The sequence below is a fragment of the Desmodus rotundus genome, chromosome 12, assembly GCF_022682495.2.
Source record: "Desmodus rotundus isolate HL8 chromosome 12, HLdesRot8A.1, whole genome shotgun sequence".
Taxonomy (NCBI): domain Eukaryota; kingdom Metazoa; phylum Chordata; class Mammalia; order Chiroptera; family Phyllostomidae; genus Desmodus; species Desmodus rotundus.
Window position 1 is genome coordinate 78,575,000 of NC_071398.1, and position 14,818 is coordinate 78,589,817.

The 14,818-nt window shown below is 48.9% G+C and overlaps 2 protein-coding genes across 5 annotated transcripts in view; both read left to right on the top strand.

The window, feature by feature from the left end:
- Positions 1–673: 673 nt before the first annotated feature.
- SSR2 (signal sequence receptor subunit 2) lies at positions 674–7,836 on the top strand. The gene is made up of 6 exons (XM_024574094.3): positions 674–802; positions 1,502–1,653; positions 2,308–2,406; positions 3,534–3,642; positions 6,084–6,161; positions 7,277–7,836. The coding sequence occupies exons 1-6, from the start codon at positions 794–796 to the stop codon at positions 7,385–7,387; spliced, it is 558 nt and encodes a 185-aa protein (XP_024429862.3). The 5' UTR covers positions 674–793; the 3' UTR covers positions 7,388–7,836.
- A 4,002-nt stretch (positions 7,837–11,838) lies between these two features.
- ARHGEF2 (Rho/Rac guanine nucleotide exchange factor 2) overlaps positions 11,839–14,818 on the top strand; it is a 50,759-nt gene continuing 47,779 nt past the window's right edge. Inside the window, exon 1 of one of the 4 annotated variants that reach the window (XM_053914570.2) lies at positions 11,839–12,082. Coding sequence is in view for 2 of the 4 variants with exons in the window: in XM_045204614.3 (XP_045060549.2) it covers positions 13,589–13,591 (3 nt within the window). In the remaining 2 variants the exon portion in view is untranslated. Of the gene's footprint in view, positions 12,083–13,520; positions 13,592–14,818 lie in introns of those variants that run through there. The other 3 variants (XM_053914571.2, XM_045204614.3, XM_053914569.2) reach the window with 3 other exon arrangements.

Consider the following 14,818-nt stretch of genomic DNA (forward strand, 5'->3'; position numbering starts at 1 on the left):
TGAGAGTATTATAATTATCTCATTTTAAATATTTGGGAACCAAGGCTTTATACAAGTAACGCTTGCCTCAAGGTTACCTAATCAGCAAGTGACAGAACTGGAACTTGAATTCATGACTTCCTAAATACACAGTCCAACATTTGCACCTGGAGTCTGTTGTTCAAAATGCTGTTTGGGGAAGTTTGTCTGAAAAGTGCAGGGAAAGATCTCAGATAGGGAGACTACTGCATACAGTTATGAGTATGAACTAAAGTCGTTATAGTGGGAATGGAGAAGAAAGGATTAACTATTTTGGCACCTCAAAGGGCTTGGTGCCTTACTGGATGTAGGGGATGACTAAGTGTCTTGCCTGGAAACAGAAAGAATGATGGTAACCCTGAGAGAAATAGCTTTTTTCAAATTCCTAGATCGACAGTACACTCTACAATCTAGATACTCGATCAAAATCTCTTGGTGTGTCAGTTCCGCAAAGCACCTGGTGAGGCGCTGGTCGCAAACGGTAAGGGCGAGACAGCTTGAAAACACACTGAAGAGGGCAGAATAATGACAGCGTTGGAGGACGCACAAACAGACAAGCTGGTCTTAGGTGCCTCGCACCTCCGAGGCCTGCGAGCACTACAAAGGGAAAGGTGGGGCTTGTCCCAAGAACTACAACTCCCAGAAGGCATCGGGCGGAGCACTAAGGTTTCTGGCCAGAGCTTATTTCCGGTCTTTTGGATGCTGACGCTCTCTTCCGGTTTTGTTTTACGCTCCCCCCCGCCCCCGGCCGCCCCACGGGAGAAAGGCTTTTGGGATGTTCACGGTGAGTCCAGTGGATTCAGGAGTGCGAGCAGGAGAGGGGATAGTCTCATCTCCGCACGTCAGCCAGCGGCTGAGGGTAGCTCCGACAGGGGCGGGGGAGAGGGCGAGCGGAGGGCCGACGTGTAATTTTGGCGAGAGGGGGCAGAGGGCAGAACGGACTGAGCCCCGGGAGGGACCCAGAAAGGGATGTGGGGATGGAGAGAATGGGACCCGGGGGGAAGGATGGAGGGTGGGATGCAGGTGCGTAGGGGAGGACCCCGCGAGCGCGCGGTGGGGTCTCAGTGGGGGTGGGGGGTGGGGGTGAGGGCCACGTTCCAGAAGGCAGCAGCCGAGGGAGACTCCTGTGTAAGGCAAAGCTGGAGGCTGCTGCAGGTCTGAAATGGGCAGAAATGGGGCACCACAAGCAGAGCCCTATTTTAGCCACGTGGTGTCATCTCAGAAGACCCTACCAGTTGGGGAGTGCCCCGGGGCCCTGGTAGAAAGAGAGTAGCGGTGTGCTGGTGCTTAGATCGATTTTCCGAGGGATTGCAGGGTCATAGAGTCTAGCAGATAGTCCAGTAGCTTACAGACTGCTCTGTGCAAGGGCCTGTTGCTTTGATAAGAACGAGGAGCTTCGATAGACTTTGTCATGGAGGACTATCAGGGAGATTTTGATTTTACACGTTTGGGCTGAATGCTCACTTTGCTTCTTTCTTCACAGATGAGGCTGCTGGCATTTGTGGTGGTTCTCTTTGCCGTCACTCAAGCAGAGGAAGGAGCCAGGCTTTTGGCCTCCAAATCACTGCTGAACAGATATGCCGTGGAAGGGAGAGACCTGACTTTGCAGTACAACATCTACAATGTTGGCTCCAGGTGGGAGGCTCTGGGGCTGCAGGCTGGGTACTCCTCAGGCTTCTTCGGTTTCCCAGCTGAGAACAGGGACTGGTAGTGGTTTATCTTCAGGAGACCTCCCGTGACATATCATAGGTGAATGAACATTCGGCTGGACTTGATTTTGGAAGAGGAGGACATTCTTACCTAAGTTCAAAAAACCGCCTTCCACGTTTTTGAGTTGGGAGAGTTTTAGGGTGGGAAAGAAGCAAGAATTGTGAAACAGGGAGAGGAAGATGAGAAGGCGTAAAATGTATGATCCTTTGTTACCTCGGGTTTAAAGTTGCAGCTGCCTTTGTTTCATTAGCCTATACACATTTTTGTTGCCCTGAATTGGATTTTCCATATGTGTCTTGCTCCTCTTCCCCTACCCCCAACACACACATGGAGAAATTCAGGCAAGAATGGGTTGGGGCCCATTTCTTCCCAAATACTTGAGTATTTTGGTGCTTTAAGGCGTAGAATCTAGTCCTTGACCTGGATTCTTCAGTGCAAGAAACCTAATTTACTATCTGTGTGACTCATGTCTGTCTCTGTAGTTCTGAATTTCTAGGACAGGCAGGTGGATGGGGTTGCTGGTTGCTTTCATTTTCGTATCCATGACGTCGTAACCTTCCCATTGCCTCTGTCTTCCAGTGCTGCGTTAGATGTGGAACTCTCTGATGATTCCTTCCCTCCGGAGGACTTTGGCATTGTCTCCGGAATGCTCAATGTCAAGTGGGACCGGATCGCCCCGTATCCTCCTGACACTGGGTGATGGAGACTGGAGTGGGGGAGGGAACAGTGCCAGCAGAGCAGCAGGGTCACTTCGAACAGTCCAGGTGTGCGTGGCCGTTTTTCTGTCTCTCTTTGGATGACATGGGGCAAGAGGTGCTGGTGACAGTTGCGGGAGTGTGATTTAGAGGAGACCTGAGGCTCTGGACAGGTTAGAAGGCCCTAAAACATACTCTGTTGGGAAGATATAGACATGTACCGTGTTTTGCTATGTATAGTGAGCACCCATGTCTTTGGCCCAAACTTTCAGGAAAAAAAAACTTGTTTTAACTTTTCAATACAATTATTTATTTATGTATATTTAGATACTTGGTTTTTAGTATTATAAAGGAATTTTAGCATTTTTTTTGAACATATTATGGTACAAGAGATTTTCTGTAACAAATAATTAGAAAACACAAGAACAAATATAAGGCATTTCAGACATCAACCCATGTATAATGTGCACCCATATTCTTCCCTCAAAAATTTGGGCCAGAAAGTGCACATTATACATGGCAAATAGATGTTTGTGCTGTGGCAAAGATGAGTAAGGTGCTTTTAAAAGGAATTCAGCTGGATGCCAATGTGGAGGGCCTGGTGACCTTTTAAGTCTCTCTTTAGTCAGCTGGTCTCTTATTCTGGCCCGCCAGTTATTTCCTGAGTGTTTTGAATTAGACTTTTTTCCCTCGTGATTTAAAGTATGTTTAGATTTTCTGATGAGGGTAAGTGTTCTCTTTGTGGTTTTTTGTTTATTTTTATTTTGTACTTTCAAGAATTTCCTTCAGTTACAGTCAAAGATTTTCTGTGAGCTTAATTAAGTGACTAATTTTTCATCCATAACATATACTGGTTTGAAAGTTTACTTCAAAAACCTTGATACTGAGTACATTATGGACCTAAAGCTTGGCCAAAAAGGCATCATGTTATATCACACACTTTAGGCTTAGAAAAACGTGTGTGTTTATCATTCTTACGGAGCATTGCAAGTATGAAATCGCCACATGTGTTGGCAACTTTGTGTGTGTGAATGGTGCATTGAGTTTACAAGTTGAAAGGTAGTTACAACTTTAGCTTCATTTTTTTCCCTTCCTTAACTCTTGGGCCAGTGCTAGCAACGTCTCCCACACCGTTGTCCTGCGCCCTCTCAAGGCTGGTTATTTCAACTTCACCTCAGCCACTGTTACTTACCTGGCCCAGGAGGATGGGCCCGTGGTGGTGAGTTGCCCAGATGCTTAGCTGCAGCGTGCGCTCAGATCTGCCTTTGAAAATTCTTGCAGAAAATTTTCAAAGCAGCCACTAAATTCTGAGAAACATAAGAAGGACCAGAAACTTGGGATATTGTCCTTAGGAAGTGTGTTTCAAATTGTAACGTTCCAAAATAAAGCAGTTGAAATGGATGGGAAGGGAATACTGTAGCATTCCCTTCCCCTTCCTTCCTTTTGCTTAGCTTGTAATCTGGAATGTGTCATTTACTGCCCAGTTTATGGCTGTCCTTGCCCTTCCAATTCATCTCCTGTGTTGTCAGATTATTTCCTATCTTCACTGTTTCTGTGTCTTTCCTTTGCTTCGAACCCTCCTCCTCAATGAGTCCAGGCCAACATTTCCGCCTCTCATTGCATGCCTTCCAGTAGTCCAGCTGTCCTCTGCCTCTCCAGCTTTCTCTTCCACTCAACCCAAGGTGACCCTCTGCCCCAGGTCGGCAGGCTCCTTCCCGTACTGCCTGCTCCTCTCAGCGCTCTTCGTTCCACCTGGCCGTTGTTCTCTGTCTGAAGTATTCTGCTCCGTTATCTGAAGCCTTCTCAAGACCTAGCTTCGAGCTCCAAGTCCTTGATCATGTCTTCTGCTTTACAGTTCACATTGCTCTTTCCTACGCATTCTTTCAGTAAACATTCAGCTCATGCAACTAAACTTCTGTAGCTCTTACGTTGTATGCCACTTGAACATGTAATTATTTACTGTCTTTAGTAGTTCTCTCTCTCATGTGTAGTTCTTTTCCCCACCCTCACCTCCCAGTTTAATGTAAACTCCTTGAAGCCAGGACTTCGTCTTAGATTTCTGTTTCCCACGTGTAATAGAAACACAGCAGTAAACAACCTTTGACTGATGTGAAGGTCAACAGACATTTATCGAGCCCCTGCAATACGCTAGACTCTAGGGAATACCAACATTAAGACTGTCCCAGCCCTCTAAAAGCTTAGGTCATGAATTCATAAAGGCCTGACAGCCGTGCAGATGGGCCATAGGCTACTTAGTACACGGTAGGAAAGGGACTTGTTTTTTAAAGATTTTACTTATTTTTACAGAGAGGGGAAGGGAAGGAGGAAAAGAGGGAGAGAAACACCGATGTGAGAAAAAGATTGATCAGTTGCCTCTCTTACTCCCCTAGCTGGGGAACCTGGCCCACAACCCAGGCATATGACCAGGAATAAGCTGCTGGCCTTTGGTTCGGGGGACGACTCCAAACCCACTGAGACACAGCAGTCAGGGCAGGAAGGGACTTTGAGCAGAGTCAACCAGAGAACTAAAAGAAATCCGACATTCTCTAACATTCAGTGCAGTTTCTGAATTTTATTTTTTTATAAACCATGTGGAACCATATTTTTATAATCCTAGTTACATTTCCACATCTTGTGTCACTTCTGCTTTCAGAACCAACTTCAGAAATAGTCATGGGGCCCTGGCTGGTGTGGATCAGTGGATGGAGCACCGGCCTGCGAACCAAAGGGTCGCCAGTTCCATTCCCAGTCAGGGCACATGCCTGGGTTGCAGGCCACATCCCCAGTAGGGGGCACGAGAGAGGCAACCACACATTGATGTTTCTCTTCCTCCCTTCCCCTCTTAAAAAAAAAAAGTCACGGGGATGTAAAGTATAACTCTTCCCTAGTTATAGGGAATATAACTAGGTGTGGTGCCAGGTGGGTACTGGAAACATCAGGAGAAACACGGTAAAGTGTAAAGTACACGACTGTCTAACCACTATGCTGTACACCTGAAACTAGTAATATTGAATGTGAACTGTAATTGGAAAAAAAAAGGAACCAACTTCAGTACTCTGTGGTTCTGCAGAGTATTCGATGGGTTAAAACACACAAAAGTGAAGGCTCGGCTGCCACTTTAGGACAGAGTTGTTTGCAGTGTGCTCCAAAGTCTTGGCCTCCTCTCCAACGCAAAGGAATGTGGACCAGACTCAGCCCCTCTAGTAATGTACATCTGGGTAGGGCTCTACTTTCCAGAACCCTCCTCATTTCATTTGAGCCTCATGGCACTCAGCTTAGAAGAGTATTTCCACTGGAGGGATGAGGAAATGATTGCCAAGGGCAAGTCGTTCCATTATGTACTTGGCCCTGCAGAGGGGCCAGTGGTGGTGAGCAGCTCTTCGCAGAGTCTGAGACTAGGAAGGATTTGGTTTGAATTTGAGCTGCTCCCCTGGCCTGCCTTGTTTAGTAAACGTTCATCATGTGTTTCTCAAGTCTCGGCTCCTAATTTCCTCCTCTTTACAACACAGTAAGACTCATCCAGTTCTCTTTAGTTTAAAAGCTTTTCCTCTTCTCGAAGCTCTAAAAATACAATGCTGAGAACCGGGTTGGTCGGAACTACCCTTTCTCAGATGAGAAAGCGTGGGACTTGTCTTGATGCCCTCCTTTTGTGCTTTTCAGGTCGGCTTTACCAGCGCACCTGGACAGGGCGGAATCCTGGCTCAGCGGGAGTTCGATAGGCGGTTCTCACCTCACTTTGTAAGCTGTGCGGTGTTGTCTGGGATGAGAGTGCCCTTCTGGTTCTGGGACCTCTTACCCTTATTAGAAGATTTGTTTAATTGGTTGGTTCTTGCCATACCTGTTTTTTGGTGTCTGATACAGCCATCAAATATCCTGATTTAACTATGATTAGAGATTTTTGGTAATGAGATCACAGTTGCCAGAACCAAAACACTGCTTTTGTCCTCTACTCAGCTTTGAGTAGAGCCCCATCTTGGAGTCCCAGTCTATTTGGAGATTTAAAACAAATATCTGCTTGAATTCAAGAGTTGTGGAGCATTGGGAAGGTGAAGTAGGAACTTTGCTGTGGTCTGGCCCAGGAGAGAATTTTTGAAGATTTATATAAAGTACTGAATGAGGAAATTCATTTACTCATTCATTCATTCAGTAATTATGAAGTTCCTAATTATGTGCTCAGTTTGGTACTTTGCTTTGAGAAAGAATGGTGACCAAGACACAGTCCCTTCCATTAAAGATCTTAGGGGCTGCCAGGTGACTCAGAACAAGTCAGTGGGGAAAAGTGCTGTGACAGAGATCATACACAACGTGCTGGAGGAGCATGCAGCAGGAACATCGAACCTGGTCTCTACAGGTCAGGGAGGGCTTTCTGGAGGAGGTGATGTTTAACAAATCAAAGAGGAGACTAGGAAGGATGGACATTGTAGGAAGAGGGAGCAGCTCAGAGTGAGAAAAAGCATGGTGAATCCAGGAGTGGTAAGTTCTGTAATGAGCCTGGGGGGTAGACGGGGGTGGGGGGATGGGAAGAGGGGCTGGAGGCAAAATTGGGGTTAGATCACAGGAGGCCTGACTGTCAGGGCAAGACCTGGCCCTCTCCCTCAGGTATTGTCTGGGAGAGAAAAGCTTCTCTTCCAGTCTGGGTTGGGTCAGGTGAGGCTTTGGTCTCAGAGTTTGAAAGATAGGTTTGTCTTCAGAGAGGCATTCTCTCTCAGGCGCGGTCAGAGAGGAACCTTCCTGTCAAGGTTTTTGCCAGATACTGAGGTGGGCTACCGCCTTTCTCATTGGAGCCCTCCCCCCTGGTCCTCTTCTGTGCCCTACTCTAAGTTTCTAAGCAAGGCCTTTGTTGTCTTCTACAGCTGGACTGGGCAGCCTTTGGGGTCATGACCCTCCCCTCCATTGGGGTGCCCCTGCTGCTGTGGTATTCCAGCAAGAGGAAATACGACACTCCCAAAACCAAGAAGAACTGAGTGGGGTTTTCATGGCCCTCCCTTCCCAAGAAATCCAGGTGCTTTCCAGACTCCAAAGGGTATCTGAGATGCAGTTGCCTCCCTGAGCCCTGGGCCACCTTCTCCTGGATCCTGCCCTGCTCTCACCAGAGTGACGGACTAGGCCTAGGAGTCATTGAGAGCCTCCTTGGTTCCCTCGAAGCCATACAAACAAGAATGCCTTGAGCCGAGAGGGCCCTCCAATGTGCCACTGAGGCAGCCCGTGGCATTACTGCTGGTGGTGTGAACCCTCAGGGGTGCAGAAGGGTGCATTCAGAGACTGCATGACACCACCCCCATCTCCTGCTCTCCCCTCCCTGAAGAGGATAGAAGATAAAATGAAGGCTGTGGGACTCCTGGAGGTTACCCAGTCTCTGGGTTAGGGAAGTGCTTACCAAACGGGTTTTCTAATAAAACAAATGCCACACTGACTTCGTCCCTTTTCTCAACAGCTGGGTAAACGCAGGTCATCAGGCTCAAGAGCCGAGGCTCCTGGGTGGTGAGGGTTGTGGGTCCTGTTCCCATGGAGATGTCTGTCCCTTTCTGAGCACCTTTGCTTTCATTTCTAGTTCCCTCTCTATTCTCACCGGTCACCACATACTACCCTAAAAGTCCTAAACCTTTCTTGACTGTTAGCTCTTCACCTCAAGGAGGTAGGATGGGGAAGCTGTTCTCTTGCTGGGGAGATTCTGGTCTGATTTATTTACTGACTTGAGAAGCTATCTCTTACACCTGATTGTACTCCTGTTAAGCTTGACTTTAATTGGTTTTAGAGAGAAACGTCGATTCTTTGTTCCACTTATTTATACATTTATTGGTTGTTTTTTTGTATGTGCCCTGACCAAGGATCGAACCTGCAACCTTGGCATACAGGGACTATGCCCTAACCCTGAATTTATTTTTTTAAATTTTTAAAAATTTTTATTCAGTTACAATTGTCTGCATTTTCTCCCCACCCTTCCACCCCACCCAAGCCAATCCCACCTCCCTCCCCCACCTCTACCCTCCCCCTTGATTTTGTCCTTGTGTCCTTTATAGTAGCTCCTATAGACCCCTCTCCCCACTATCCCCTCCCCACTCCCCTCTGGCTATTGTTAGATTGTTCTTAATTTCAACGTCTCTCTGGTTATATTTTGTTTGCTTTTTTCTTTTGTTGATTATGTTCCAGTTAAAGTGAGATGGTATCACCGCCTGGCTTATTTCACTTAGCATAATGCTGTCCAGTTCCATCCATGCTGTTGCAAAGGGTATAAGCTCCTTTCTGTCTGCTGCGTAGAATTCCATTGTGTAAATGTACCATAGTTTTTTGATCCACTCATTTGCTGATGGGCACTTAGGTTGCTTCCAGCACTTGGCTATTGTAAATTGTGCAGCTATGAACATTGGGGTGCATAGGTTCTTGAATTTATTTTTTAAAAGATTTTATTTATTTTTAGAGAAAGGGCAAGGGAGGGAGAAAAATACCAATCTCGCAAACCGCCAACTGGGAACCTGGCCACAACCCAGACATGTTCCCTGACCAGGAATCAAGCCAGCAACCTTTCAGTTTGCAGGTTGGTGCTCAATCCACTGAGCCACATCCGCCAGGGCTGAATATATTTTTAATGCCTCTGCTTTGAGCTCTGGCCAGGCAGAAGCACCTGGATGCCCTGAGTTGTCCCCTAAGCATGGTCTATGGGAAGGCAGTGGTTTCTGCTGCAGCAGCAGAGGGGAGAAGGCACTCTGAGCTGACTCTGGCCAACCCAGGAATGCCGTGGTCCGAGAACAGCCTCCCAGGCAGGGGAGAAGCCCAACAAACACCCGCTTTGTTCCTGCTACCGAGTTTCCCAGTTTAGATTCTGTTGGGGATGAGGAAGGGAGGTTGCTGCCCAACCGGTTTAACCTTTCCTTTGCCCAGCAGTGGAGCCTCTGGGCCCCAGGAAGGATGAAAAGGACATGGAGACAACGGGAGACTCCAAATGGAGTATCTCTCCACCAGCTCACATCCCTCCTTCACGGGCTGCGGCTGGGACACCCCCGGACCGGCCAGGTGAGAGTGCAAGGAGGGTGTATTTGCTCTGTGTTTCTAGTGGAGACCTGGAACTTGCTCGGGAGAATGGGGGAGAAAGCAATGGGTCAGAAGCTTGGGGTTGCGAAGTGTAGGGACGGAAAAGGGAGCTAGTTTGATATGTATCCTCTTGCTCTCTCAGGCTATGAAGTATTAATCTTTGGAGGAGGGAGCACGCTTTCCCTTCTGTGTGGCCTCCACTGAAACAGAGTGAGCTAACCTGTAGGAGGAGGTGTTCTGCTTTAGAGGACAGGATAAACTCTATAACCAGAAGGTGATGGAAGAGTTTTCTTCCTCAGTCCAACCCAGAGGTGCTCCTTTCCCAAAAGCTGCGGCAATCCTTCCCTTCCCTTGCAGAACTCAGCATTTGTTGTCCTGGCCCTTGTTAGAATGGAGGAGACTGGGGAGGGGGTGGGGGGAGGCCGGACAGGTAACAACAGAAGCATTGTGAAGGCAGCTAGTGTCACAGGCACCTTGAAAAGCAGCCAGAACCAGATACTTCCTCTCTGAAGAGATCCGCTTCCACTGGTCGGGATGGAATTTGAGCTTCCCCTAAGTAGTGGGCTTGGAGAATGTTAAGAGCCTCTAAAATCTATAGACGGACTTAGCTGGAAGAGTTGGCTTTATGATTGAACTCTGGTAACTTCTTGAGGTAATGGAACGGGAGCAGGAGTGGCAGACAGCAGTCCTTTGCTCTCATGGAAACCACCCTAGGAAGGAGGGAACTCTGATCTCCAGATTGCCTGCAGATCTGCAAGGGAGAAGGAAAGTAAGCCCTGGCCCCATGTCCTTCCTGGAGGTTGGATACCCAAACGGAGGGGCTCCTCCCTAACAGGCAATACCGAGAGTAACCCAGCTGCCAACACATTCCAGATCCCACCTGGGAAACCAGCCGTCAATTTCTCCCACATCGACCACACTTTCAGCTGGCACCTGCTCACCCACAAACCCAGCCCTGGTACCAGGAGGAACCAGGTGCCCAGGTCTTCACCTCCTTCACATACTAGGCCTTGGGGCTCTACCTGAAGAATCAATGGGAAACAGGTGTAAGAATTTCCAAGAAACTGGAGTAATGCATCGGCTCAGGGTGGTGGAAACGGCACTGACCACAGACGGCGGCAGAGCTGGGCGTCCCCACCCCTGTCCACCACTCACTGGCCTCAGGTAAATCACGCTCCTCCCAGAGGCTGTGTCTGAGCAATCACGAGCTGGTTTACTGAGAGGATTTCTGAGGAACCCCCATGCCAGTAAAGTGAGGCAGGTGTTTCCCCTGTTCCCTTGAAGTGAGAAGCTCCCCCTGTCACCCATCATGTGATTTGGGGCCTAGCTAGGCAGAAAAGGTGCACGGTTTTCACATCTGGCAGCACTGCCCTCCTTTCACCCCAGAGTAAGAGTTTTAGAGCGAACCCTCTCATTTAGTGGGTCAGGAAAGGCACAGACAGAGTGGAGTGGCTTGTCCAAGGCACACGGCCAGTGGCAGCTAGCTTATGTACTGAGCCACCAGCACAGGCCCGGTGCCTGCACATCACCCTGTGCGTGTGCCTCACTGAATGCCCATTTTACAGACAAGACGAGGACACCAGGCGAACAGGTCACTTCTCCAAGGCCCCATAACTAGGGAGCTGGCAGAGCCACGCAAGGCCTTCCCACTCCAGGGGGGCCGGCAGGAGGAGGACTCCTCTTTACCTCAGGAAGTCCAATGTCTGCCCAGCTTTCCTCTGCCCTAGGGAAGAAGTGAGGGTGAGTCAGTCTCCCCAAGCTGTTATCAAGGAATGGGTGGGGAATGGGCCAGATATCCGGTGCCTGGTATCCACCACAGGGCGGAAGCGGGAAGGGAGTGGGAGCCGTGTGTATGCTGAGCTGCCTGGTCACCATGGACTTGTGGGCAGGAGGGAGGGCCCTCCTCAGATGTAGCTGCCCCTGTTCAAGCTCCTCCCTGTATGTATTTCATCACAGAAAATACAATCTTTCCTCCTCTACCCCCCCGCTGTAACCTGCCTCTTAAAGGGACTGACTGACAAGCAGTTTTGAAGACAAATTTGAAAGAAGGCAAAGGGCCTCCCTGACCCCATCAGAACCTTGCAGTTAAGTGTCCAGCTGTGGATCTTTCCCTGAGATGTCCCCTTTCCCCCCTCATCTTCACCCTGTCCCAACTGGAGGGAGGGTGAAGGTTCCCTAGGATATCAGGTTCCCACATACTCTCCCCTCAGCGTGACCCCAGCTCGGCTCCCTCTACCTGTTTCCACATGAGTCTGAAACCCAAAACGCCCTTTGTCCAGGGAATGCTGGGCATGGGGAACCCAGGAAGCCTCCAGACCAGCGATGGCACCCAAGGGGTTAAAGGCCCGGGAGCACAGCACTGTCGAAGGTGTTTGAAGTAGGGCGGGGAGGGAAGTGCTGGAGGGGTTTAAGTGGCAGCTGGTCTGGACTGGAATGAGTCCCCCCTGTCTCCTATGCAAACTTCTGGATCATGAGCCCTTCCCATAAAAGGACCAAAAGAGAGGCACCCCCATCAAGGTGCTGGACTGGATTCTTAGAGGCACTACCTGAAGCAAGACTTTTTCCCATATCGAAGTCACCAGCTGAGGGCAGGGACAAGTTCCCCATCTTTGGGACATCTCCCAGGTCTGGTGAGTTTCCTCCTTCCCTAGTCTTGGGGCCTTACCCTATAAATCCCTATAAATGGGTATTCCCCCAGAAGCAGAGATCTTCGAGTAACCCCTGCACCCCAGGAAGGGGCAGAGCAGTTTGTAGCTTCTCTACCAGCCCCCTGCTTTCAGCTCCCATTTTTAATTAGGGGACTGTGTGTGTGTGTGTGTGCACGCGTGCAAATAGGGAATCACAATTATGGCCAACAACACTTAACTATTTGTGCGACAAGTGATGCTAAACTGTTCATATACATTCTGAATCTTCCCAACCCTATGTGTTTGACATACTATAATCGTTATATTAAAGACGCAGTTTAGAGAAGTTAAATAGCTAACCTTGTCAAATGAGGTAAGTGCAGGACTGGTGTTCAGACTCAGGTTCCTCTGACACCAAAGTAGATGATGTTGTCTTCTGGTGTCGTTTCTTACTAAGGAGGTATGGACAGGAAGATGGCTCTGGGATTTTTAAACCTTGATATCCTAATTCGTTCAGGGTCCCCTTCCTCCAGTACCTACCATTGTCCCTTTATCCCTGCGGGTTAATTATGAGATTTAAAAGGCCACCAACTCATACCTGGAGCCAGGAACTTCCTGATCCCAATGACCCATCCATCAGATTCAAGATTCCCTGCTCTGCACGCTACACTTAGCTGTCCCCTGGGATCTGATGGGTTAATTCCCTGAGACACAGTGGCCAAAGTCTTCTCAGGTGTGTCCCTCTGAACCTCAGACCCTCTCTTGCCCCACCTTTCTGGCACAGTACCCATAACACGTGCCAAGAAACCGGCAGGAGGAAGTAGAAGAGTACTGATTGGTCTCTCCCTCTCTTCTGTAGTCCCCACACGTCAAGGGCTTCCCTGGGTCCCAACAAGCATTAAGGTCCAGCAGAAAGAAAGGAGGTGATTTTGCAAACCTAAGTTCGGTTTGCAAACCAATTAAAAAAAAAAATGGTCACACTCGGAAACCCAAAACAGCAAAATTTCTGGATAATTTGTCAGCCTAACGTTTATCAAAGGGGTGGGGCTATTTGGGGCGGTTGTTTGAGATGCCTGGCTGCTGGCTGAGTAGAAGATGTGCTTAGGTCAGGGGCTGGGGATGCCTGACTCTGTAGCTTCGAGCTTCGGAATTAAGTCGTAACAATAAAATCAATAACTCTGCCCCATTGGCCCCGGAAGCAGGTGGGTGCCTCTCAGAAGTCAGCCTGGAAGCTGGTGTGGGCAGATGGCTTTTGCCTGGACTTAGCCCAGTCCCACTAAGAGACGGCTCACACGCGCCCCCATGGTGTTTGCGCAAAGACCCTTCCGGGTGCTCTTCTCCGGTCTGACACCTGAAGGAATGAATCCTCTCTCTGCCCTTTGCCTTTCTTTCTTTTTTTTTTTTTTTTTTGACAGTTAACAGGAAAGTCAGAGAAGAAAAGTGAGTGCCAGGATACCCGTGTTCAAGACATGTCCAAATTTCAAGTGTCTCACACTGAGAAACGTAGTAATGGTATAGCCAAATCAGGGTGAGGAGGGAGGTATCAGAGACCTGGGTGCTGTGACCACTGTAGAATGGGGTGTCCAGGGTCCAGGGCAGGAAGGAGCTGTGGTTCCTGGGACCTTCTTTGCCTGAGGATAGGAGAAGTCCTGATTTAGCCCCCTTTGCAGAGGCTCTTGGATTAATGGTTTACGGGAAAAAAGCAAGGTAGGTTAAATTTTGAACCATCAAAGGGTTTTCTGTGACCCTGTCCTCCCAAGGCCTAGGAGATCAGGAGGAGAGACAGCAGGCCTCTCCCCTCCATTCTTTATTATCTGCTTCTTTGGGTCTTCCACGTTTTTGCCCCTCTTCAGGAGATTCAGGACCCCAGAGCCAGACCCAAGAGGCCCCCACGCTACGGAAGGGCTGTGTGGTTGCCAGCAGCAGTTACTGTCCCCAGTGTTTGCTGGCAGGGAACACAGGCAGAGAAGCCTGCCTGCCCCCATAGCCTCATTCAGATTTGTAAGGGAGCAGAGGAAGTAGAAAGAACAACTTTAACTTCTTTGGAGGCCCCATCTAATTTGTTAAGAAGTTTCTTCTTTTCTTTTGGCGGGGGGGTGGGGGGGGTTGGTGAATAACAATATTGCCAGATTTCTTTCAAAACTAGCCACTTGTACTCTTTGATGGCTTCTCTTCTGGTTTCAGAAAAGAATTCAGGCCTGGCTGATGTGGCTCAGTGGATTGAGCATAGGCTCCGAACCAAAGGGTCACTGGTTTGATTCCCAGTCAGGGCACATACCTGGGTTGCAGGCCAGGTCCCCAGTGGGGGCCATGTGAGAGGCACCCACACATTGATGTTTTTCTCCCTCCCTTCCCCTCTCTCTAAAAATAAATTTTAAATCTTAAAAAGAAAAGAAAAGAACTCAGGCCCTATAGTGTGATGAATTTGCTTTGAAAACTCAGCACAGCACCCACCCCCCCCACCCCCCACCCCCCCCACCCCCCGCGGTAGCCCTGTGACCTTGAGCAGGTTACTTTACCTTTCTGCCCTGCCCATTTCTTCTAATGAAAAGTAGGGATAATGAGGTGTTTAGAAATGGTGAGGACCCCACAAGCTGATGTGGGCACTTACGGGTTAACTTCCCCTGTAGGCTGCAGAGGCTGTTTAGGAAGTGGGTAGATTGGGGTCTTCAATGTCCCTTCTCCCCCAGCTTGTGGCAGAATGACTGGTTGGGTGCAGGGAGCCTTGAGGTCTGTCTT

Excerpts from the sequence above, each read along its gene's own strand:
- SSR2 (XM_024574094.3), top strand. Across the intron at positions 2,407-3,533 it reads AAGTGGGACCGGATCGCCCC|TGCTAGCAACGTCTCCCACA; the intron begins GTATCCTCCTGA and ends CTCTTGGGCCAG. Across the intron at positions 3,643-6,083 it reads AGGAGGATGGGCCCGTGGTG|GTCGGCTTTACCAGCGCACC; the intron begins GTGAGTTGCCCA and ends TGTGCTTTTCAG.